This window comes from Mus caroli, chromosome 11 (genome assembly GCF_900094665.2).
Source record: "Mus caroli chromosome 11, CAROLI_EIJ_v1.1, whole genome shotgun sequence".
NCBI lineage: Eukaryota > Metazoa > Chordata > Mammalia > Rodentia > Muridae > Mus > Mus caroli.
Window position 1 is genome coordinate 89328232 of NC_034580.1, and position 24258 is coordinate 89352489.

Here is a 24258-nt window from a genome sequence, read left to right on the forward strand (position 1 = left end):
CTCTCAGGGCGAGTTCTTCCCACAGTTCCCTAGGGAACACAGTGTAAGTGTGTTGAAGGATCACCAAAGAGCTTAAGCACATTGCTCCAGGTGCCTTTCTCAATGCTCAATTGAATGTGTACTCTCATTTCAGAGGAACAGACTTAGGAGTGTTTTCCCATAGTGGGAAGCACCACACACCTATTTCCATGTTGCTGTCTCAGTAGATACTCACAGCAGTGAGAAACTGGTGAGATAGAACTTACCTCTAAGAATACAGCTCTCAGAGGCCCTTTTCTTCTTTTGTTGTCTGTGTAAAACAAAAACATGATACTACTTTATTCTATTGTAATTGCCTTTTTTTTTTTTTTGCCTCATTTCAGTTGAACTTGCCTCAGATTACAAGGGGGAATGTTATTTATTCCATATACTTAAATTGCCTCATAGTTTCATATTGATCAAAGCCAGTATTGATTTTTGGGAGTATCAGGCTGTTTTCTCAGTGGTGTGGTCTGCCTCAATAGGAACCTGATAATCAGCGAGCAAGAGATGTTGACTATCAGCAGTGGCCCTTGTGAGGCAGACCCATGCACTTGTCTAAGGCACCTAGCGAAAGTTCAGACTGAAAAAAAACAAAATGATTCCCTGTTGTATTGGCTGAGACATTGCATCACAATGAAATGTTTTGCTTGAACAACAACAAGCAGAAGTTAGCTGGGGACGTTTTTATTATTCACTTTACATCCTACTCACTGCCCCCCCAGTCAGCCCCTCCCACAATACTTCCCCCAAGAAGCTGGGGGAAGTAACTTGGAAGTTCTTGGTTGTAACTCTGAGAACTCAGGATAAGATAAATTCTAGATCCAACATAGTGTGCCACAAAACCAAAGGCACAGTGGTCAATTTCCACAGCCTTCCAGAACAGTAAAAGTCTATATATTGATTATCCAAGGGTAATTTCCTGTCCTTCTAAATCCTTATCAGACAGATTAGCAATGCAATGCTTCCATGCCAAACCTTGGCCTACTAATGATAAATTTGGCTAGACAAGTTCCTTGATGTTGAGAGATGTTTTGGGATCTATGGGATGTTTTTTACCTAAATATAGCCTTAGTAATAATTATCCACAACTGTCCATTGCTCCAGGTAAGGAAACGTTATTTGAGTTATCCATGAAGAAACAGTAAGTCACTGTCAAATATATAATTATAACTTACACTTGAATTATGACTCCCATCTTGAAGTCTGAGGCTTTACTTTCTATAAATCATTTTTTCTCATAAGAGAAATTTTGAGAGACATTTCTGAATGCTGGGGCTGAAATTTTCTGACGTACCCATAGTTATTCTTGGGCCACACTACCTCTCTCCTATGGTCTTAGTTACGTTTCTATTGCTGTGATAAGACACCATGACCAAAGCAACTTATAGAAGAATGTTCATCTAGAATGTAGAGTTTCAGAAGGTTAGAGTTCATGACCATCATGGTGGGGAGCATAGCAGTGGGCTAGCATGGTATTGGAGCAGCAGCTAAGAGCTAGCATCTTGAGACTCAACTAAAAGGCAGAGAAAGCTAACTGGACATGGACTGAGCTTCTGAAACATCACATCCTGCCCCCCACCCACCAAGACTCACCTCCTCCAACAAGGCCACACCTCTTAATCCTTCCTCAACAGTTTCATGAACTGGGGATCAACTGAGCCTATGGGGCCATGCTCACTCAAGTCACTACACTTATCAAAATCACTGAGCAAGCTCATACTTCTGAAATCCCAATGTCTAGAAGAAAGAGCACTATTTTAAGGTCAGTCTTTGAGACAATGGTGTATGTTACATTCATGCCAAATTTCAGCAATATAATTATGAGAGTTCATACATGTTTGATGTAGAAACATGATATCACCATATAAAGCTTGAAACAAGACCAAGAGCCTCATGCTGATGTCTTGGGTGTGGTGTACAAGAGATGGTAGGTGCAGTATACATTAAAGTTAGTGCTGCAGCCTGCTTTCCCATTACCTATCCAATGTTGACTATTCCTTACTTGATTTCTGCTCAGCACCATCACTAGGTAGAGCTGCTGAGCAGAAAGCATTATATCTGATCATTTAGTCTTATGTTTACTGAATAGTCTTTGATATGGTAGACCTCAGACTGGAATCCACAGTAAAAGAAGAAAACACATTCCTCAGAGGCTCACAGTTTAGTGGAAAGAGTCAGATAGCTAAGTAATTCCTGGGAAGCTGATTTAGCTGGGAAAGTCAGAGTCCTGGGAATGACAGGGAGTTTACCAGGGAAGCTGGGCAAGGACGCTGGGGGTCAGAAAGGTGACATCAATGCCATCCAACATGGCTGAGTACTTTCCTGGATTGAGCCTTGTGCTAGATAGTATTTGTAAAGCACGGTCCTATTTGTTCCTCTAATAGCCTGTGAGGCAAGTATTCTACATCACATCTGTATGCTGTAGACATGGAAACAGAGGCTCTTATCACCTATGGGTCCAAGGTCTTACAGATACAAGCATCAAAGCCATTATTCAAACTTAGGCCCCAAGCCCAGATTCTTTATGCTGGATGGTTTCAATTTTTGCAGAGGGAAATTAAGAGTAAGCATACAGACAGAAAAAGATTGTTATGAAGGGCACAGTGGTGGCTGCTGATCTCAAAAGGGTGGCCACCAAGTGTTGCTATTGTGTCTGACAGAGGGGTGACCAAAAGGACTTTCCCACCAGGACCCTAGCAGATCAAGGCTGGAATATGAATGCTATGGTGTTTTGTAAACATGCTGGCACCCTATGAGGAAGATAAACACATAAAACATCATATCTCTTGTTTCTAGCCTTGCTTTCCCTAATCCTTTCCTCAAATATGGCTGTAGCATAGGGGCTGGTAGCATAGGGGCTGGTCTAATTTCAGGAAAATATAAATCTTCTTTATCTTGGCTCCAGTTCTGCCTAGAATCTCCCTCGTGTCTACTGCATCCATCCTTCCCTCCTCCCCACCGCCCCAAATAAAATAAAATAGAATCATAGCAGCGCGCTAGAGTACCCAATATGCTCTTCATACAAGCTTGGTTAAACAAATCACATTGACCTTTAATAAAAAAAACCTGCGGAATGCTTCCTTCTCTCATTCAATATGTTAATCTTCAGGCCAAACCGCCGTCAGAGCAAGCCTCATTAAGTTCAAATCTGATCATGCCATCTCTAGTTTGAAAGCCTTCAGTGGTTTCAAACTGCCTCCAGGCTGAAGCCCAAACTCCCAATAGCGCAGGCAAGGGCCTCCTGGATGTGGCCTGCATTGACCCTGCTAGCCTCATTTCCCACCTCCACCTCCATCCCGCCCACACTCAAGCAGTCCCTAAGTACCACAGCCCTTCAAAACTCCCTCAGCTCTGTCTCCAGTGCCTCTATCTGCAGTACCCTTGACACCTCAACCCCTGCTAGTCACACACTGATTACTTCCTGTCATTCAAGATGCAGTTCAAGACAGTTCCTCCATTCATCTTTGTCTGAGTCCCCTTCCCCCACTCCAGATAAAGCTGACAGCCTCTCTCTGAGCCTACACATCACTGTTTGTGACTCCTGCCTGCACTCCCCTAATTATGCCCAGATCCTCTGCTCTGAGCTTGGAGCACAGGTTCAGCAGATCCTAGAAACTACTGCAGACAGGATGAGATGGATACCCATCTCATGTTATTGACCGATCAAACTCAGAAGGACTAGCACGGGGGTGTGTACTGTGGACATCATGGCTCTGTGATAGGAACCCTTGGTATCTCATGCCACAGTATAGACTCTTCCAGGCAGATTCCAGTTGCTGCTTCCCTCTTTGGCGTGTCCTGGGTCCTTACTATTCCCATACAAAGTGTTTGTTTCTATTTAAATGGAAAAAAATGTTTACAAGTTGCCAAGCATGGTAGAATACACCTGATATCCCAACCAATGCTTAAGAAGTAGATGGTTAGTGGTTCAAAAGCAGGCCAGGCTACATGAATGACATCATGTCAAAAAAAAAAAATGGCTAGAGAGCAGTTAGGAGTACTTGCTGCTCCTAGAGAGGACTCAAGTTCATTCCCAGAAATCACATCAGGATCAGGTGGCTCACAGCTGTCTATAATTCTAACTCCAGGGGTTCTGACAGCTACTTCTGGCCTACAGGGGCATCTGCATTCACATAGACACAGAAGCAAAGCTAAATTATTTTTAAGAAGGGAGGGAGAATGGGGAGATGGAAGGAAGAATGGGAGGAAAAAGGAAAAGTGGAAGAGAGTGAGGGAAAAATCCTTCATCTTAGGGTCAGTCAAGTTTTTCTCCAAGCCCAGGTTGGCTGATCTCTCTTGGTACATTGATGGAGATCTGGAGGGGTTCTTGTAGCATAGTAGAGGAGGGAAGGTATAATATTCAAATAATTAAATAAATCTTGGCTGTGTGGTCCACACTACCCACCCACCAGTGTTCTGGGTTCCTCAATGAAAGACATACACACAACCTTTATATTTTGATATGCCTTAATCAGCTCAATGGCTGGGTCACTTCCTAACCTCCACATGGTTAATCCACCTCCCTTCAATAATCCCAAGTTATCACTCACTACATTTCATATTCTACCTGGACTGCCCTGGACCCAGTTGGGCAGTCCTCTTGGGCCATATTTTCCTGGCTCCTACATGGCAGATATATCTCCCTGTTCTGTACCTTCTCAGGTGTGGTGTCTTTTTCTCTCCTTCCCCTTCACCCAGCATGCCTGATCTCTTTCTCCTCCCTCAGTCCCTAGCCTGGGAACCCTAAAAGTCCCTCCTCTGTATGCCTTGCCCAATCATTAGCTGTTGGCAACTTTTCTGATTTACCAATCAGAATCAACAAGCAGCAGGGTCCCTGAGAGTCTTATGTCTGGATGTGTGGACTCTCCTGTAAACAATTTTGGGGGCCCAAACTAACACAAGAATACAAACAACATTAGACCAGACCCACAACGAGAAGGTTTTAGATGGAAGAGGTAAATGGTAGATGTATTTACATTTTTTTCAAACTACTAACTCAATTAGTCTTCTCACACTTGACAGTCAGGGAGCAGGAAAATTCAAAACCCTCAGCAAATATGTTTCTTTCTTATCAGAGAAAGTTTAAACAATTCTTAGAGGAAGAAGGGGAGGAGAGTCTTTGCCTATAAACATAGATGGCCAGCATAAATGCCTACCCAGCAGCAGCCAGTGTACTCATCACCCTGCACTGACATCTGCATATGTGCACTGCGCTGTGCTGTCTGGGGCTTCAACTGGAATGAGGCAGGCACTGCATCTCCCCTGCCCATTGCTGTGTCCTAAGAGCCCAACCTTGGACCAAGCTCAAATAGGTACTTAGCAAATATCTTGGCAAATTAATGAATGGCCTTCCCTCATAGGTCAGGAAAACTGCAGTTTTCCCGTTCCTGCTCGGCAGGCATCAGCTTCCTCTGTGGCTGTAGACTTTGTCTCTCTGGTCTTTATTCTCCCCATCCATGTGGATGTTTTACTATATGGAGTATGAAGTTCTATATATGGGTGAACATCTTTTCTTATGCATCACTTGAATGATGACATCAGCCACTATCCAGTGAGTCCTTTCCCAGTGGGAGTTGGACACACCCAGAGGGGATAGGGGTGTGAGCTTGTCTCATCTCTCTGGTGCAAAGCTAGGCTTTGGTGCCCTATGAGTACTCTCCAGGCTCCTGGACTGGCACTAATGGTAGGTGCTCCTAGCACAGTGCACCATTTACCACCTCTGGAGACAGACCTGTAATCTCTAGAGCACAGAAGCCACAGTAAGATAAAATCAGGGACTGAGGACAAAAAAGTCAAATTTTTCCCCTTAAATCTGTGACAACAGCTTTACTCATGTGACTCCTTTGACCACCAAGATGTGTGCCTAAGTGAGTGGCATGAGCTGCTTCTGGGATGGAGCAATGTGAGTGTCACCCTTTACAAGGGTTGTTGTTCATTCAGTCACTATGATCTCCAAACCACAGAGCAGCCAGTCAGAGGCCATTCGAAGGGTCTGAGTCACAAGTGTGGACAACTTGTGGCCTAGAGAGGAGCCTTCAGCCACCTGGACTGTTTGTGAACAATAAATAAAACTCTGTAGTTTAAAACATTAGGAAATAAAGAATAAAACACCAGCTATGTGAGGAGAATAACAATGGAAGTGTTTGTTACTGAAGATGTTAGCAGATACGGTCTTCTGAAAACATATACATATTTTACTATTATATATAATAAAGATGCATCAGCAAGGCTCTATCAAGATACTAAGCTGTGGTTTGATTACCTTCCTTTCCAGATGATGCATACTTACTACAGGGACTTAATATAGAGGAACTGTATCCAGAGACCTCTAGTTTCATCACTTATGATGGGTCGATGACTATCCCGCCCTGCTATGAGACAGCAAGTTGGATAATAATGAACAAGCCTGTGTACATAACCAGGATGCAGGTGAGCTTACCTTCAGTTCGTTGGCCAATGGGAAGAAAGTGTGGGGACTGGCTGAGTAGGTTCTGAGCCTGTTGTGTTGATCGACTAGGATTTGTGCAACCATCAAGCACAAACTGGGTGAGACCAACAACAGAAACACGATTGTCTCACAGAAACCCCAATAAAGGAGTCAGAAGGGTAGGTTCATTCCCAGGAATGTGAGGATCTGCTCCATGCCTGTTCTCTGGCTTCTGTAGTTTACCAGAAATCTCTGGTGTTCCTTGGCATGAGATGTAGCACCCCAGGACTCTGCCATCATTGTTACTTGGTGTTCTCTATGTGACTGCATCTCTGTCCAAATCCACCCTCTTTTAAAAGACTCCAGTCACACCGAACGAAAACACTAACCTCCATTACTTCATATTAACTTAGCTGATTGCATCAGAAGGAGCCCCACTTCCCAGTGAGGTCACATCCTAAGTGTTACAGATTACCAGTGTCTCCGATTTACACACACAATTAAACCTATACCACCTACGTTCACAGAGTCAGCATATGAAATGGACTAACATTAACTACTTATAAAAACACTCCACCTGCCCGAGGGAAATAAGATAGCGGAGTCCAAAATCACACTCTATAGATAGACTGTTCAGTGTACAGCTAGAGATGCAAATAGATATTATGGCTCACTACTGTAATGAAGCCGAAACGGGAGGATCACCACAGGTCCTAGGCAAGCCCAGGCTGCAGAATGGGTCCCTGTCTCAAAAACGCAACAATTTTTAAGCTACATTTTAAAAAACCTATACAAATTAAAATAAACCTCAGTGGTAGAGACATTGACAAGACCCCGGCTTCATCCTGTAGCACTGCAGACAAAAAGAATAACCTGTGTCCATTTCATTATGCAGGGACTTCTCAGATCTTTTTAAAAAGTACTGTGTGTGTCATTCTCCAAGCAGAGGAAACACGGTACACAGCATTTCACAAACATGTTTTGAATGTGGGAATTGTTTAAGAGCTGTGCAGGAACCAGCCTGTGCCAGCTCTGCTCAGTGGCTCGCTCCAGGTTTGCCACCCTCCTCCTCTCCCCCGTGATGAGGGTAGATTGTCTGCCTTGGTCCCATCTCCAGCATCTGATCACCAGTATCCAAAAAGCCTCAGAGGGAGGATGTGCGAGTGAGGCAGAACCCATCTCCTTGGCAGGATCTATGTGCACAGCCTGACAACAGGCAGCAGCTTCCAGTCCCTGATCCTGTCGGGACTTGCTGGATGACAAACAACAATAACTCCCTCCAGATCACTCAAGCTCAGAAAAGGGACATAGTCAAGAAATACTGGAGCCGCTCAGAGAGTTCAAGACCAGAAACTGATATGAGGGATTCACTAGGCAGAATGCCAGAAGCCCTCCCCACCTTCCCTCCCTGTCCCCTTCCTTCTCCTCCCCCTCTTCTTCTCCCTTTCCTCTCCTTTCTATTCCCCTCTTCTTCCCCATTCCTGCTCACCCTTCTCCTCCCTCCTCCTCCTCCTCCTTCCAGCACATTTGATTTACTCTCTTTTGTTTGTTTGTTTCACTGTCTTGTGGGAAAACATCCCAGACTTTCACAAGAAAGAAATTGCAGTGGTCTACCTTGGTTTAGTAGACCAACTATGACAGACTAGGCAGTAACGGTGTAGAGTCAGAGGATCAGAGAAGGCCAAAACTGTTGACTGGAAACTCGTGCTACAGGGACGCATCTCATTCAAGGATGAGAACCAATGACTTGTTCAAAGTCCGTGAGCTAGCAAGGCAGATGCACCCTGGGTGTCTGAAGGCATCTATGTATAGTCCTTCAGCTCAGCTCAGCTGGAAAGAGGGGCTCTGAGGACTTCAGACCTTTTCCAGAACGCTAGTGCTGGCCAGACAATAGTCTACTTGGCCTTTCCTCCCCAGCACATCTACAGAGTGGCTGGATCTCACCGCTCTTTCTCTTCACAGATGCATTCCCTACGCCTCCTCAGCCAGAATCAGCCATCGCAGATCTTTCTGAGCATGAGTGACAACTTCAGGCCTGTCCAGCCACTCAACAATCGCTGTATCCGCACCAACATCAACTTCAGTTTACAGGGGAAGGACTGTCCTAACAACAGGGCCCAGAAGCTACAGTACAGAGGTGAGTGCAGTGGCCCCAGAAAAGCACCCAGGGCAAAGGTCCAGCTTTTAGCTTAGGCCTATTTCCCATGGTAGGAGATTTTACAGTAAAGTCACTGCCACACCTGATACCACTACTGCCCCAAAACTCCAACTGCATTGGTTCTCTCTCTCCTGGGTTCCTTTCATCCCTTTTCTCTCTTAGATACTCACAGGACACCTACACAATAGAGTCCTTGTTCCCTTTCAGCCACCACTACTGGACAAATACCCAATTCTATCATTGACCTTTCTCTTTATTCCTCACTGATTTATTGGGCACCTACTGTGTATCAGGCACACTTAGGTAGTGGCCGTGCTACAGTGGTAATGAATATAAATGTGACCCTAACCACAGAGAGTTTGTAGCCTAAAGCAGGCATTGGCACTTTTGTTATAGAAAAGCAACACTCAAATATTTTAGGCGTTGTAGGTCAGATCTTCTCTGTTCAACTCTAATGACCTAGTGTGAAACCAGCCATAGGTAGCATGCAAATGATGTAACAGGACATCAGCTGTGGTCACTATGCAAATAAATTGGGAATGTGCTAATTTGCGGCTATGAACTCAAGTTTTCCTATCTCTGGTCTAAACCAGTACCCCCGACTAGAACTTTCTACTTGACAAAAATAGTCTATACCTATCTAGCTCTTGGTCATTTGAAGTATGATTAAATGACTGATAACACAAGTACATTTATTCTTCTCACCCAATTGGCTGCACAGTAACCACCTGAAGCTCTTGGTTTCCTGGAAAGCACAAGTCTAAAAAGCCCTGGGGCAGGGAGTAGCACTTTAGAGTAAGGCCCCCCTGCACTGTATGCAATTAATTCAGTTGTGCCTTGTTTGTGTTATGTGTATGTGTGTGTGTTTGGTTTTGTTTCTCTCTCTCTTTCCAGTAAACGAATGGCTCCTCAAGTAGGGAACTAAGCCAAGAAGAATCCCACCTCAGTGAAATTCTACAACTGTGAATTGACGTAACCCAGAATGCCCCCCTTCCCTGTCCTTCCTCCCCTAAGCCTTTCACTCTTTGGATTGGCCCCTTTTTCATGAAAATTGTCTGCAAAAATGTTTCAGAGGAGTGCATCTGTCTCTCTCTCTCTCTCTACACACACACATACACACACACTCATACACACACACTCATACACACATATATACACACAGAGACACATACACACACATAAACACAAATGCACACACTCATACACACATAAACACAAGTACACATGCACACACACACACACACACACACACCACCTCCATGATGGAAAAGCCAAGTTTCAGAAACAAAGGTTCATTCATCAAAGGTCTTAGAAGAAAACAACCAGTTAACCTGATTACAATTTTGATACTGTTTTCCTGAACTAATAAGTCAACCCAAGGAGACTTCTCAGCCTTTGTATATACAAAATTCTTCCAAAAGAGAGTGGGAAAAAAAACAAAACAAAACACCGCTCTGACAGCATCAAGCGGACTCGGCATCTCACCGTCCCTGACAGTGTCCTGGGCTACTCCAAGGGTGCTGTGACAGGTGACCAGGACAAAGCTGACCAAGGACACTTATTTCTAGATTACGATTCTTCTGTTTACTCAATAATTTAAAAAGAAAATCTTCAAAAAATAAATAAACAAATAAATAAAAGGACAGACATCAAAGAGCTATACGTTGTATATATTTATCACCGCAGACTATAAGAATGGAATTATTTCCCTCTTTGTCACATAACTGTACTAGGACTTGCCCGAGATCAGAATCGATTCATTCGCTGTTTCTTGTTTTCCGAAAGTCATACATTGTGTTTGGTTATTGTTAACAGCCCAATAAATGTGTTTAATGCGTTGATTTCATTTTTTTTCTGGCTTTGGTCTGTTCTCCTTCCTGCCAGCCTAAGCCCTAGCCCCCACGCAGCTATCTTCTTGGCTCTCCCGTGTCCCTTCATCTCCATGTTTTGTTCATTTGCAGCCAGTTTTACTGAGTTTGTGGCAAGCAGGAATGCATTTGCTAAGCAGGTATATCTATCTTTCACTCCACTCCATGGCTCGATCCTTCATCCCAGGTGAGCTACGCCTGGCCTAGCAGGCGACAGATTCCTTGCGTTTCAAAACTGCCATTTCCTCCCACCCCCCAACCCCTGTGATGCTCCCAAAGGAATGCACTTTGCCTTGTAAATTCCTGGGAAATTGGGGTATCTTTTCTCTCCAGGTGCAGCCAGATCTCACAAAATACAAAAGAATGCCTTTCTTTTCTTGTTTATAATGGTCACTCACTGTGTTTGGTTACTGTCAAAAAAAAAAAAATCAATAAATGTGTTTAACAAGTTGCCCAATGCCCCTGTCTGAATTTATTGAGAAAAAGGATGCCTTCCTCCTGCTTAAGTTTCCTGAGTCCTGCTGGGTTCACCTTGCAATTGCATCCAGCCAGCAGGGCAACCAGAGCCTCTGGAACAGGCTGTCTAGCCAGTCCCAGAACCAGATAATTAATACCCTGTTGAGAAAACATATAGGCTTTGCTGCTGGAAGGGATAAGTTGGATGTTCGGTTGGTTGCCAAATTAAAAATAACTTTCATCTCTCCTCCCTGTCACAATCTCCAACAAGAGAGGAAGCACCAACAGGTGGGTTTGTACAAACAGCACCTACAGGGTAGATGTATTGGAAACCCCACCTAGGGGCAAGGTACATTGGTAATGAAAACTTCAAACAATTGGCTCTCTCATAATTACAATGCTGTGCTAAGCTGGATTTTCTTTCCACTTTTTACATTAATGGTAGTAACAGGATAGCCTGAGCCACACAGGACTCTAGGCCTACTTTGAAGTAGTTGCATTTTTACAGAAAACAAATAATATACAAAAGATTTAGGATGAGAAGGGAGCAGCCTTGCACTGTGTGGCTGGCGACTTGCTCTTGGGTCATGGTCTCCCTTCGTCTGTGTCAGGAGCCAGTGACACAGAATGACATTGAGAGGTACGGAAGTGAATGGGCTGCATCCCGCTACCAGCCTACCACATGACCCTGGGTAGACTACTTTATTTTTCTGATCTGTACAGCGGAGATATTAATAACTGTTCTGTGAGTTCTGATGATACAAACAACAACATAGCTATTACCGAAAGGAGACTAAAAGATCATTTATTCTAGAGGCAAATTTGAGTGACCACGGCCTGAGAAACGGGCCTGGATCACCACATAGAAGCCGTTTCATGAAGTTTTATCAAAGCAGAGCAAAGAAAGTTATAATGTAAGACGTCATGTAAAATGCATGGGTGGGTGTGTCTCATAGGGGTTACAGCCAGAAAGGGAAATCTCTCCTATAGGTTTCAGGTGCTTGCTTATCTGATGACATTCTTAGCTTTGGAGTTGGTGGAAGCTAGTGATCTGCTACGCTGATAAATTCAAAAAGGGTTTTACCTGCCTGTCACAAGATGTTCGTTCTGATACAAAGGTGGACATTAGAGGGCTAATGCTAGCCCAAGGTAAAGATAACTGGGCTCTGGACCTGCAGCCTTTCAAGCCTTCCACACTACTCAACACCACTGCTGTTCCGATCAGCCTATCAGCCTTCACAGACACAGCTCTTACATAGCTACTCATGACCGCCCAGTGCCAGCACCTGCCTGCCCGGCACGCGATGCCCAGGGAGCATTTGTGTGCCCTGCTCACCAGGAGTTTATTAAAAGCATAAGATGCTTTCCTTCACAGGATGGGGTTAGGATTGATCACTTGGGGATGCAAGACAAACATCAAGAGAAACAGGTGCTCTGCAGACTGGACAAAGAGGTGCCAAGGAGGAACACGAGGAAGCCGGACTACAGGGACCTAGGCTCCCAGGCCCTTTTCTGTTACCGGTGTCCTCTGAGTGATTAGATTACAGGCCTAAGATACCACACTGATCTTCAAGAACAAAAGTATTTGAAGTATAAAAATCCCTAGGACTTGGCCTGATGGGAATGTCGAGAAGTGAGCCTATGAACACATTTTATCACCTAGGAAGCTGAGGGTAGGTTGAGCATGGCGTGCTCTGTACTGTGGAATTTGTCTGACATCTGGCTTCAACTGTCAGAGCCCTGGCTGGTATGAATGTCCCTTTCTCCTGGGAGGGATCTGAAACTCGGGGTACACTATCATTCTCCTTCAATCAGACGGGGGTGGGGGTGGGGAGGGGAAGCCATGCATGTAAGAGCAGGCGGAGAAAACAGAATGACAGAAAGAGGGAAGTAAAAATTTGAAGTTGTCTCTGAAGAACACATTTTGTGTTTCTAAGGCCATTAAGGCCTTGGTCCCATCTCTCTAGGTAGCAGTTTGGTTTCCATGGTAACAACAGAACAATCACAGCTGGATGTATTAAATGTTCCTGTGTGACGATGACCCCGGAATCCAGGCAGGAGAGCTATGCATGGGCTGGAGACTGATAGACCAGGTGGTTAACACATCACCAACATCCCTGGAGTGAACCCTCCATGCTGAAGCCCTAGTTTTCTTGCTCCAAAAAGCTTAAGAGTAGGATTCTGGGAGTCTAAACTCATTGTCATACCTTCAGTGACTAGCAGCTTAAACATAAGGGAAGATTTGCCAAGACTCCAGCCAAAGAAACCTTTGTGCATCACATCGTGGGAAGCAGGTTTCCTGTGGCCCAGGCCCTGTGCTAGGTGTTTCCATCCATATCATTTCACACACTCAGGGACCCGAGACATAATTCCCAATGCTGTTCCCATACTGGAAATGCAGAACTGGCTTCTTAGAGATTTGAATGGCCAGCTCACCAGTGGGAAAGCCAGACGTGTTTTAAAACATGCCTCCAACCACCACTGACCCCTGGGACAGTGAAAACTGTAGTTCATCAGCTCACAAAGAGCTGTTCACACTCTGAGGCCAAGGCTGAGCAAGTCTTTGTGAGCTGAGCCTGATGCCCATTCATATGAGAACCGCTCAGTCTTGCTAACTCCCGTTCTAGAAAGACTCAACTTGGTATAGGCTAGAATCACTTAAGCACAATGCCCTCCACCTTCATCCAGGTTACAGAAAGTGCTAGGAGCCCCTTCCTTCAATGTCTTTTAATCTTCTATGTTAGCATACAGAACAATGAATTTCATCAGAGCGCTTCAATGTGTCTGTCACTATGCATATTCTTACTCATTTCCCCCCAACACATACTGTCCTCCATTCCCCCTCTTATTGGTCCCTCTCCTCTCCCCAGTTAGTCTTTCCCCATGCTTTCATATGTATCCCATATCATATGCATCCCATAATCCTCTCTTATTCCTTACCACCTTTTATGGTTGTTGTGGTCTTACTGGAGGAGGTGAGTTGCTGGGGGTGGGCTTTCCATTCCCATATATGTATGTATATGTGTTACAGAAATATATATACACACACACATATATATACATACATACACACATATATGTGTGTGTGTATATATATATATATATACACGTATATATGTGTATGTGTGTGTGCATGCACATGTGTGTATATGTGTGTATGTATATATATATATATATATATGTATATATGTGTGTATATATCATGAAACATATATGTATATATGTATGTAAGTATATGATTGTTTCAAGATGTGAGCTCTAAGTTACTTCTCTAGTTGCCATTCCTACCTTCCTTTTGCCATGTTCTCTGCCATGGTGGTTATAGATGCTAATCTTCTGTAAACATGAGTCTCAGATTAAATGTTTTCATTTATAGATTGCCTTGGTCTATTTTTTGTTTGGATTGAGTGGTTTTTTGTTGTTTTTGTTTTTTTGTCACAACAATAGAAAAGTAAGACACCTCTCTCCTTAGATCTCCTCCTTCCCTTTTATTTCTCCATTTTATTTCTTCTCTTTTATTTCTCCATTTCTACTACTGTGATGTGTGTGTGTGTATGTGTCTGTGTGAACATCTGTGTACAGATCATCACTCTCAATTATTCAGCTTGCAAGCTTCTTCAAACTATTTTTGAACAAATAAAAACAAGCTGAAAGTCAGGTGCTTGGGAAGATGAGCTATGTTCATAATTTAAAAAAAAAAGCATGGGCACATTACAGCCCTGCCAATTCTTACTTTATTGTGATTTTCCCAGGCAACACTACCGTCCCATCTCACTGCAGCCCTGTGTCACTCCCTGCCCTACCCCTCCTTGCCTCAGGCCCAAACTATGGCAATATCCACCCAGCAGATCCACTACCTCCAGCTTTCAAGTAAATGGGAAGTCTCTGGATGTCAAGAACTCAAAAATACGAATATTGCTTGAAACAACTTGTATTCACACTGGAAAGAGGTTATAAGAGATGCAGGCTGGGCTGGGGTCTGGGTAGCTAACCAAACAAAACATTTTCTATTGGCATGAATACAAAACTAAACAGAAAATCTGAGGGATGGCAATTGAAATTAATTTGGTTGTGAAACAGATTCCAGGTACAGCACATACTGGGCACACTGGATCTAGAGCTTAACTGCAATGAGAAGTCGCTCAGGAATTTTCTGGCAAGTCGGAGGGACACATCCCCGCCTAGACATTGCCAACCCACCCCAACACAACACCTGGGGCCAATAAGACAAAACCTTCAACCTGAGTGTGTCTCCAAAGACTAACAACTTCAGTGGTCCCCAGTGGTTTTCAGACTAAAAGACCAAGTTCTTTAGCAAAGTCTTCATTGATGAGTTCTCAGCAGTGATAAGTAAATGCAAGTTTAGGTCCTGTTATTTGGGAGGCCAATGATCCCATATTTTTGGCTGTGTTCCAGACACCTATATATAGTTCTCCAGCCACCTGGATTCATGTCACCACTGAGGTTGCAGTATTCGTTCCAGCTTTTCTTCATCTGTGAAAATGCTACACAACCTTGAAGAGACAGCTCAAATGTCAGATTACGGGTTCCTTGATCTCTCAAGATGTGCTTGGAAGAATTCTTCCATCATCTGAGCTTATAGCATATAGATTGCATCTTCACTATTTCAATATTAGAAATATAATACGGGTTGGAGAGATGACTTTGTAGTTAAGAGCACTGGCTGCTCTTCCAGAGGACCCAGGTTCAATTTCCAGCACCTACACGGCACCTCAGGAAAGGTCTGTGACTCTAGTTCCAGGGGATATAAAGAACTACATGTGGTCCTATGTTTTTCTGTCTCTGTAGCAATTTGAAGTTTCCTAAAAGCAGAGGTAAGCTCTCTATTCATCTTTTCATCTTTCATTCCCATGCACAGAAAAAATAAATCAGTCATAGTGGTCTGCAAATAGTAGGTATTGTAAAAGTACAATACACAGATTATTCCTGTAGGATAGAGAATAATCTAGAGGTTATTCTAATAGAAGGTCTAGAAGGTCTGCCAAGCAATTCTGGGCCTTCTTTAACAGATAAAGAAATTAAGGATCAGACAGCTAACGATGCACACCCAGGTTCACAGAGCTGGAGAGGACTGAAACCAGGAAGTTACAGAAGAAGATGAAGCCTTCCTGCTGAGACTAGAGAAAGTTCAGGTGAACATGCTCTCTGCTGGTGCTAGAATGGAAGAATTCTTCCCTGTAGGGCTATCGTCGTGAAATTCACCCAAGTAGACCAGCTGTGATCTGAATGTTTGGATCCTGCCCTAAATTACACTCTGAAATTCTCAAATTTAAGATGTCAGAAGGTAGGACTTTTAAGAAGTGATTAGTGGGTGTGGGCCTTCATGAATGGCATTCATGCCTGCTCCTATGACACAAGACCAAAACAGACTTCTCACCCTTCTACCATGAAGGACATGGCAAGAAAGAATCATCTATAAGCCAGAAAGTAGGTCTCAGCAAAATTAAACCAACCTTGACCTTGAACTTCCCATCCTCCATAACTATGAAAGATAAACTTTCATAGCTTGTGAAGCATCCACTGTATGATATTACAGTCCAAACAGTTAATAGTAGGTTTTAATAGGAACTGTGTCAATGGCTCACAGCCAATTGAATCAAAGTCTCTAAATCCAAGCCATCTGGGGAATCTTTAAAGCCACCGGTTAGTCCATGCTACCATCTGTAATGTTGGCCACCCATCTGAGTCATCTGGTATGCTTGGAATAGTAGCACCTGGATAGGTGTTGTTAGATCTAAATCTTCTCTGGGTAAACCTGATACTGGCTAAGAGTGAATGCCACTGTCTCATACTATGATATTTGCCAGCCACAGCCAGGTATGTATAAGCCACCTGACCCCCAAACAAACAAACTAATGAATGACAGAGTAGTTAACAGAGATGAACAAATGAATAGATAGATAGATTAGATAGATAGATAGATAGATAGATAGATAGATAAGCAAACCCCTCACTGCTGTGAGCTGGTGAGGACAGAGAGCCCACCCCACAAAGGCAGCCTCTTCACCTCAGGGTTCATTCAGACTCATGAGGATTCTGAGGATCATGAATAGTTCATTTTAGGCAGAAGTTAAAAGGATTAAAGAATAGGCAAGCCATCACTCTGTCCAAGCACTCTGCCCAAGTGTGGGACGCCTGACTCGCCAGCAAGAAAGACACCACAATAGGATCCTTCTGCACACATTTATTGGGAGAGCATTGACTGTGTAGGCGAAAAGACCCCGAGCCCCGGGCCTCTCACTCTTATATACTATCAGTTCCCATCCACTCACAGCAGGCCACATCACCTCACCAGGTACGCAGCTTCAGCTAATCAGGGCAGCAGGGGCATATCTCCACCAAAATGGCTTCGCCAGTAACCTGGTACACCTGCGCAGCTCTCACGATGTTTGTGGCTTATATTCAGATGTNTGAGGAAGTCAGGTGCAAGTCATAAGACTTAGCTGCAGTCCCTGGTGCCTTTGGGACTGCCGCCACACCCGCTCCCCACACCCAAGTGAGTGGCAGCTTTACCCCATCACCAGACAACAAGACAAGATGCTCCAGCCTCCTGGTCTTCGGGTGCCTCGAGAGTGAAATGGATATAATCATTGCTTTTCATATCCTAACAGGTTGTGAAAACAAACCCAGAGACAAGGTGAGAAAAAGCTTAGGGGAAGTGTTAAAACAAATGTCGGGAAGAGCTAAGAGAAAGAAGGCAGATGATTCTGCAGCTGTATATGGAGGGGTATGCACTCCTAGAAACACTGATTCTCCAGCCATCCGGTGAGCACCCAGTGTTTTAGGCACAAACCCCATTCTCTAAGGAGCGGGAATAAAAGAGGAGATGCAGCCATAGCCTATTATAGGGAAATAGCTCATCGATACAAATGTTAGAGATTAAAAACTAGCAGTGTCTCAAGAAATGCTTTTGAGGGCTCAGGATTGGGGATTAGAGAGAACAAACCCCCGTGAGGAATTATACAAGGGAGAAACAGGTTCCAGTAGAGGCTTCTGGGAAAGAAGGCTGCTGTAACACATGACCCTGAATGTACCCCCATCACTTCTAACAAACTCTCTTGAGTTGATAAAGCTCAAAGTGTGGTCAGGTGAATAAGAAGGTTGCATTCCATAGAGAAACCCTCATAAAGGGACAGCAGAAGTGATGTGCCCAAATGCTATAGGGGTCAGTGTGGCCCCAGTTCCCTGTAAAGTTAGCTAGCTTTCATCTGCAAGAGTTTCATTGGGTCCCTTCAGAGCTGACGACTGACACAACCCTTCCCCTGATTTACTTCATTTGCTGGACGCTGGAGGTTCCATGCTGGACCCTGGACTAGGCACAATGGTGAAAAGCTGAAGACTAAGTCCCAGTTCAGTTCCTGGCATTAAGAAGTTTATGGTCCATTTTGGAGTGGTTATGAATGAGCATGGAGCTCCTGCCCTCTATGTGATTTGGGGATGTCTAAGTTAGAATTGTTTAGGAACCGTCAGGCAAGTTGGCTGAGTGTGATTTTACAGCCTGCTCACCGCACAAAAGTGTCCAACTGTGGGGATGACTAAGGACAGTGTTTTGCAATTCATCAGCCCCCAGGGAATGAACACCTTCTTGTAATTCACCACAAGAGGCCACTTGTGCTAGGCGAGGCCCTGAGCAGAGACTTTAAGAATGATAGGAAATTCAGAAATGAAGAACAAGGTCTTGATTGAAAAGCTCGGCGGGGAGCTTTCGTAAAGGAAACTGGGTTTCTATAAGATCTGCAGGTAGCAGGATGGGAATGAGTGGGAGGCAGAATAGTGAGCCAGCCAGATGCGAGGGAGAGCCAGGCTCAGAGCTGAGGTTACAACAAGCCCAGCAGGCACTCTAGAGATGATGAGCACTCTCTAGTCTCTGTACAGATCACATGACAGTGGGTGGGTTTCAGGATGGGAGCGGGTGGCAGTGTGCAAAGCAGAAGGCATGGTGGCTCGAAAAGCAAGGAGGGTAGCAATGACTACAGCAGAGAATAGTAGTGGGCCCAGCAAGGAGGATAGCAGTATGCCCAGCAGAAGAGCTAAGTGTCCCTAGACCTGACCAGCCTGATAAGTTCTGAGCTCCACAATTCCCATGCCCGTGACACCTAGCAATTATCCTTTGCCTCTCAGTCTGAGATTTCCCATTCATTAAAAAAATAAAAGTCATAGCTAGATGCTGGTGGCACACGCCTTTAAGCCTAGCACTTGGGAGGCAGAGGCAGTCAAATCTCCGTGAGTTCGAGGCCAGTATGGTCTACAGGGTGAGTTCCAGCACAGCCAAGGCTACATTGAGAAACCCAGTCTTGAACACTAATTAATTAATTAATTAATTAAAGTTATATATGAAAGCCACTGCTACAGGATCCATAGGAGCCAAATAGTAAAAACAATTGATAATTGACAAATTGATAGACAATTGATAGACAAATGGTTAACCAAATTGTGGTATGTATGTATGTATAATGGAATATTGTTGATCATAAATAGGAACAAAGTACCAATACATGCTTCAAATCTGATCAGAATCAAAAGGAAGTCCCTTTTGTTAAGCCTTAATGGGAGACAGGGGAGACAACAGAGACAGAGATGGAGACACGAAGAACAGAGATGTTATGGATTAGGGGATTCCGTGCTTGCATAGCTAACAAGCAAAAGCTGTTTTCCAAAGACTAACTAGAACCACAACCTTTCATGAAGGCCACAATAATCTTACACACACACACACACACACACACACACACATACACACACACACACACACTTCTCCAAGGATACCTGCTCAACAGCAGCCTATTTAATCTTGAGGTGCTAGGCCCTTGTTATTAATCCAACTGTAGCCAACAGTTATTGCTTTTGTTTGTTTCAAAGTATCTTACGTGATTCTCCTGCAATGGCCTTTAAAACGTTCCTTTTGTTTCAGCCTCCTTGAGTCTTCTAGTAGTTCATGAAACACATGAATTCCCGTTGTGATGTTCTGCTACTCTCAAATAAAGATTGTTATGAAAAAAAAAAAAAGAAGGGAATCCCCTAACCTGTCTGCAAGCCAATAGTCAGAAATACAGTAGCGAAAGAGCACTAACTGCCTGTTTCATGGACTCTTAGCCTGGCAAATAATAGGAGACAATTTTGAGTCTGAGCAGGAAGATAACATAGCACCTCATCTTAGAATATACATGTTGTAGATGCAGGATGGCTATAGAAGGAAGAAGGAAGCTTTAGGTTACTGCTGGTTCAGACGTCTATAGTAGGTTGGTGTCTTCTCCCTGTTTCCAAGACCCTGACCATTCAAACTCCTGAGACCCCATGTGTTAAATCAACAGTCAAGTTTTTCAATGTCCTTGCCTAGAGAGAAGCCTCAGTTACTAGCTGCTTCAGGAGATAGACCAGAGACCCTAAACAGTAACGGACTGCTGGCATATGATACTGCACAGGTGAATGCAAAACACACTATGAAAGGAAGATAAAAGGAAATTAGACACAAAGGGCCACCAATTGTATGATTCCATTACTGTGACTCGAGCATAGAAATCCACAGTGACAGAAGGAGGATTCATGGTTGCCAGTGACAGAGAGAGATGGGAACCAGGACACCATCTTAACAGGTACAGGGTTTCTGCTTTGTTTTTCAATTAGTGTACAAGAAGTAAAGTTTCAGTCTGCCATTTCTATACAAAATATTTTGTTGGTTTGTCTCTACTTCTCGTCTTAATTTCCCTACCCCTCCCCAACTTACATCCTTTCAATCTCATGCCACATGTACCATATGTATATATATATATATATATATATATATATATATATACATATATATATATACATATATATACATATATATATATATAATATTTGTACATAATAAATATATAAATTAATTTGAGCAGCTGGGAAGATGGCTCAGTGGTTAAAGCACATCTCACATAAGGATGAAGATCAGAGTTTGGATCCCCAGGAGCCTCATAAATGCTCCACGGCCACGGCTGCTCCCCTGTAATTCCAGTCTCAGAAAACAGAAAGGAGATCTGCAGAGGAAGCTGGCTAGAAAGATTTGCCATGTAATGAGCTCCGGGTTTGCTTAAGAAATCCTGCTTCAATGAGTAAGGTGATGGATGGAGGATGATTCCTAACATCAACCCTGGTCCCCATACACATGCTCACTCTCATGTATATGCACCTACACACACACACACACACACACATATGCATAGTACATGCAAATGTGCATACATCCATACAGGCACACATGGAAACGAAAAGGGGGAAAGGAATAAATAAATACAAATCAACTTAGCTTTGGCTTAGCTTTGAAGTGATAGAAAATGTGTTGGAAGTAGACAGAGGCGGTCATTGTATACTGTTGTGAATTAATCACTTTCAAATGGCTAACTTTATATGCTGAGAACTTGGCCTCCGTTTAAAAACTCAAAACCGGCAATGCTACCAATGAAGGGGCCTGCTTGAGAGGAGGAAATGATAGAGAAGCATCTACAGGGAATGATAGAGAATAGATATCATCAGACTCAGGCCTATGGCTCGGGGATTTTCTTAAACCTAATTTTGCTGCATTACCCATTTGGTTAATGGGGAAACACAGCAAATGGAAATGTCTTCCTCTTACTGAAAACATCCCATGTTCCAGGCCTTATGAGAGGAACTTTTCAGGCACAATTTATATAACATTCTAATCATTTTACGTGACTATGTTATCCCAAAGCACCACGAGCCAACCAGAGGTTGGGAGTGTTTAAATGACTGCCCAATAAGCCTATTCTCAATGAGCGGCAGATCTGAGATTCAAACTCAGAACTCTCAAGCTGTTTGACACTGTGCCTCACTACTTTCATTTCTCTGTCTCTGACTTCAGAGTCCCTCCTAACACCAGCGTTGCTTTGAGACCAGGGAACCATTACTGCCAGCATCCAGTCACACGGCGGGCGTTAAGTCCTCTGAACAGAGAAAGGCAAGCTCAAGCTCAGAAGGAGCTGGCTCTAAAGCTCCTTGGCTGACAGCCTTAGCAAGCAAGAGTAGTCCCTGCTGGTGTGCTGATCCTTCTCTACCAACCAGAGAAGGACAGAAAACAATCCCTGGTGCTCAGAGCAACTGTTTTGTTTCCAGTAAATTAAAACACCTGTCAAGTCATGGTGGCCATTTCCAAGATTCTGGCTACAGATCTATTCAGAAAGAACCCTGCATGATAAATACCCAGACTAAATTATAGCAAGAAGCCGAACATGACAGAGAGCTCAGACTCCTTCCTGTGGTGTCGAAAGGACTGAAACAGTGAAGGGCAAGGAAGGATCTGTCAAACACCTACATGAGGCTGAGGATGGAAAAGGAATAATGAATCTTTTCTGGGGGGGGGGGGGAAGCCAGCACCAACCAGAGAAAATGGTAGTAATATAGTCTCTATCCAGGAGCCCACACAGCTCAACCATCACTAAGTGCTAAACAATTCAGGCTTGCCCTAGAAACACTGAGAGATCTTCGAAGTACAGCAGAACCTCCTGGGGGGGGGGGGAGGGGGGGGGGGGGAGAGAGAGAGAGAGAGAGAGAGAGAGAGAGAGAAAGAGACTCGAAGAAAGCTCAAAAAGGAAATAGTACTATCTGTAAGCAACAAACCATCTCAGCCAATGTTTGAGATCAAAGACTCAAACTACTACTTGGACTTCTTTAAGACATTCTACAAAAGTTAATGATTTTAAAGAAAGAAAAATTATCAAATCGGTGGCTTTCAGAAGCAAAATACTTAAGTCCTTAATTTGAGTGAAGAGATTTGTCAAAATTGGAAATGTATATGCCAATACCCCACACTCCAGTTATTATACAAGTCCATCCCTGAGGTCCGGGTATCCTAATGCTGAGATGTGGCTTCACAGTATTGAGAAATTGGTTCTCTAGAGGAACCAAACCAATGGGGAATGTATTAGAATGGCTTCCACAGAATGCTCTGAGTAGCTCATCAATGGCTCTCTGCACACTAGACAGATTCAGACCCCAGTCCACAAGGCTGGATACCAGAGAAATCCCAATCTGGCACTGAAGACCTAGGAGAATCTCACAGAGCCATTGGAAGCCCAGTGGAGCTTGGTTTAGAGAAGGCTGGATGCAGCAGCAAAGTAGATGATTACACCAGTAATGGAGAAAGTAGGAGAAAGCAAAGCCTTGCCTTTGGGTCTGCTTTTATGTGGGCTTCCACAACTAGGGGCCACCCACACTTAGGGTGTGTCTTCCTGCTTCAAATAACCTGATCAAAAACAGAAAACAAACAAACAAAACACTCACGGGTGGGTTGAAAGAAGGATGCACTGTAATCAATGCCTTGGGGAACTGTGAGAGAGGTTCCAGGAAAAATAGGCAAAGGACCTTTGACCTTAGGTACATTTTATTCCCTGAATTGTTCTTGGATGTGATTACATGCCTGCTGTGACAAGCATTTACATTCAATTTATGAGATGTGTTTATCCCTGTTGGATACCAGAACATAGCTGTAGAACCCAATCTGGTCAGTGAATCCTGAATCTGGATCCAGATGCAGTCTATAGTACTTGTCAGGCAATTGTGTTTAAATTTCTCGGTCCTGAGAAAGTTCTAGGAAAGGGCTGTTCTGTTGATATTTAGTATGTGCTCACTGACATTTATTTACGTTTTTCTGATCACATTTTTCTGAAGTCAGACAACCTTCCCTGTACAATTGCTTTCTTCGGTACATTAGTATATAAGGAATACTGAAACTGAAGCAAGGTCCTCTGCAGCATCAGACTATAGTCTACCCAGTTCTTTCAGATCTCAAGCTCAGCAGACAAGATCGGCACAGGTCCATCACAGATGTGTGCCCAGTGGTTTATCTGGTAGTTGATCCCAGATCCAGTCAAGTTGACAGCCCAGATTGGCCATCACAGTGTACCATTATCAACGTAGGAATGTATACTTCATCAATGTAGAAAACTGGCAGAAATAAGGCATAGAGAGAGGATGACTACTCTAATGGAACTCCAATTACAAGTGAAAGAAAGAGAACAGAGAACGGGTTTTAAATGTGGGTTCCTATCTTGGCTCTTCATCTCAACAGCCAGCTGAGTGGACATGGCTCTAGTTCTCTAAGAGATTCAGGCTTCTTCTGTGAAGGATAGGATATCACCTTCCATTCTCTTTCTAATTTATTTCCACAGAGAACTCCTCTCTCTTAAATTCTTTTTTTTTTTTTTAATTTGAAAGAATAATTTTTTTTATTACATATTTTCCTCAATTACATTTCCAATACTATCCCAAAAGTCCCCCATAGCGCCCCCCACTTCCCTACCCACCCATTCCCATTCTTT

General features: G+C 43.7%; 1 protein-coding gene across 4 annotated transcripts in view; it reads left to right on the plus strand.

Annotated features, from left to right (window-relative positions):
- Positions 1 to 10451, plus strand: part of Ca10 (carbonic anhydrase 10) — a 501450-nt gene extending 490999 nt beyond the window's left edge. For 3 of the 4 annotated variants that reach the window (XM_029484238.1, XM_029484237.1, XM_021177198.2), the window contains 3 exons: positions 6296 to 6450; positions 8411 to 8585; positions 9501 to 10447. In XM_029484238.1, coding sequence (XP_029340098.1) covers positions 6296 to 6450; positions 8411 to 8585; positions 9501 to 9523 — 353 coding nt within the window. In that variant the 3' untranslated portion in view covers positions 9524 to 10447. Of the gene's footprint in view, positions 1 to 6295; positions 6451 to 8410; positions 8586 to 9500 lie in introns of all 4 variants that reach the window. The other variant, XM_021177199.2, reaches the window with a different exon arrangement.
- The last annotated feature ends 13807 nt before the right edge of the window (positions 10452 to 24258 follow it).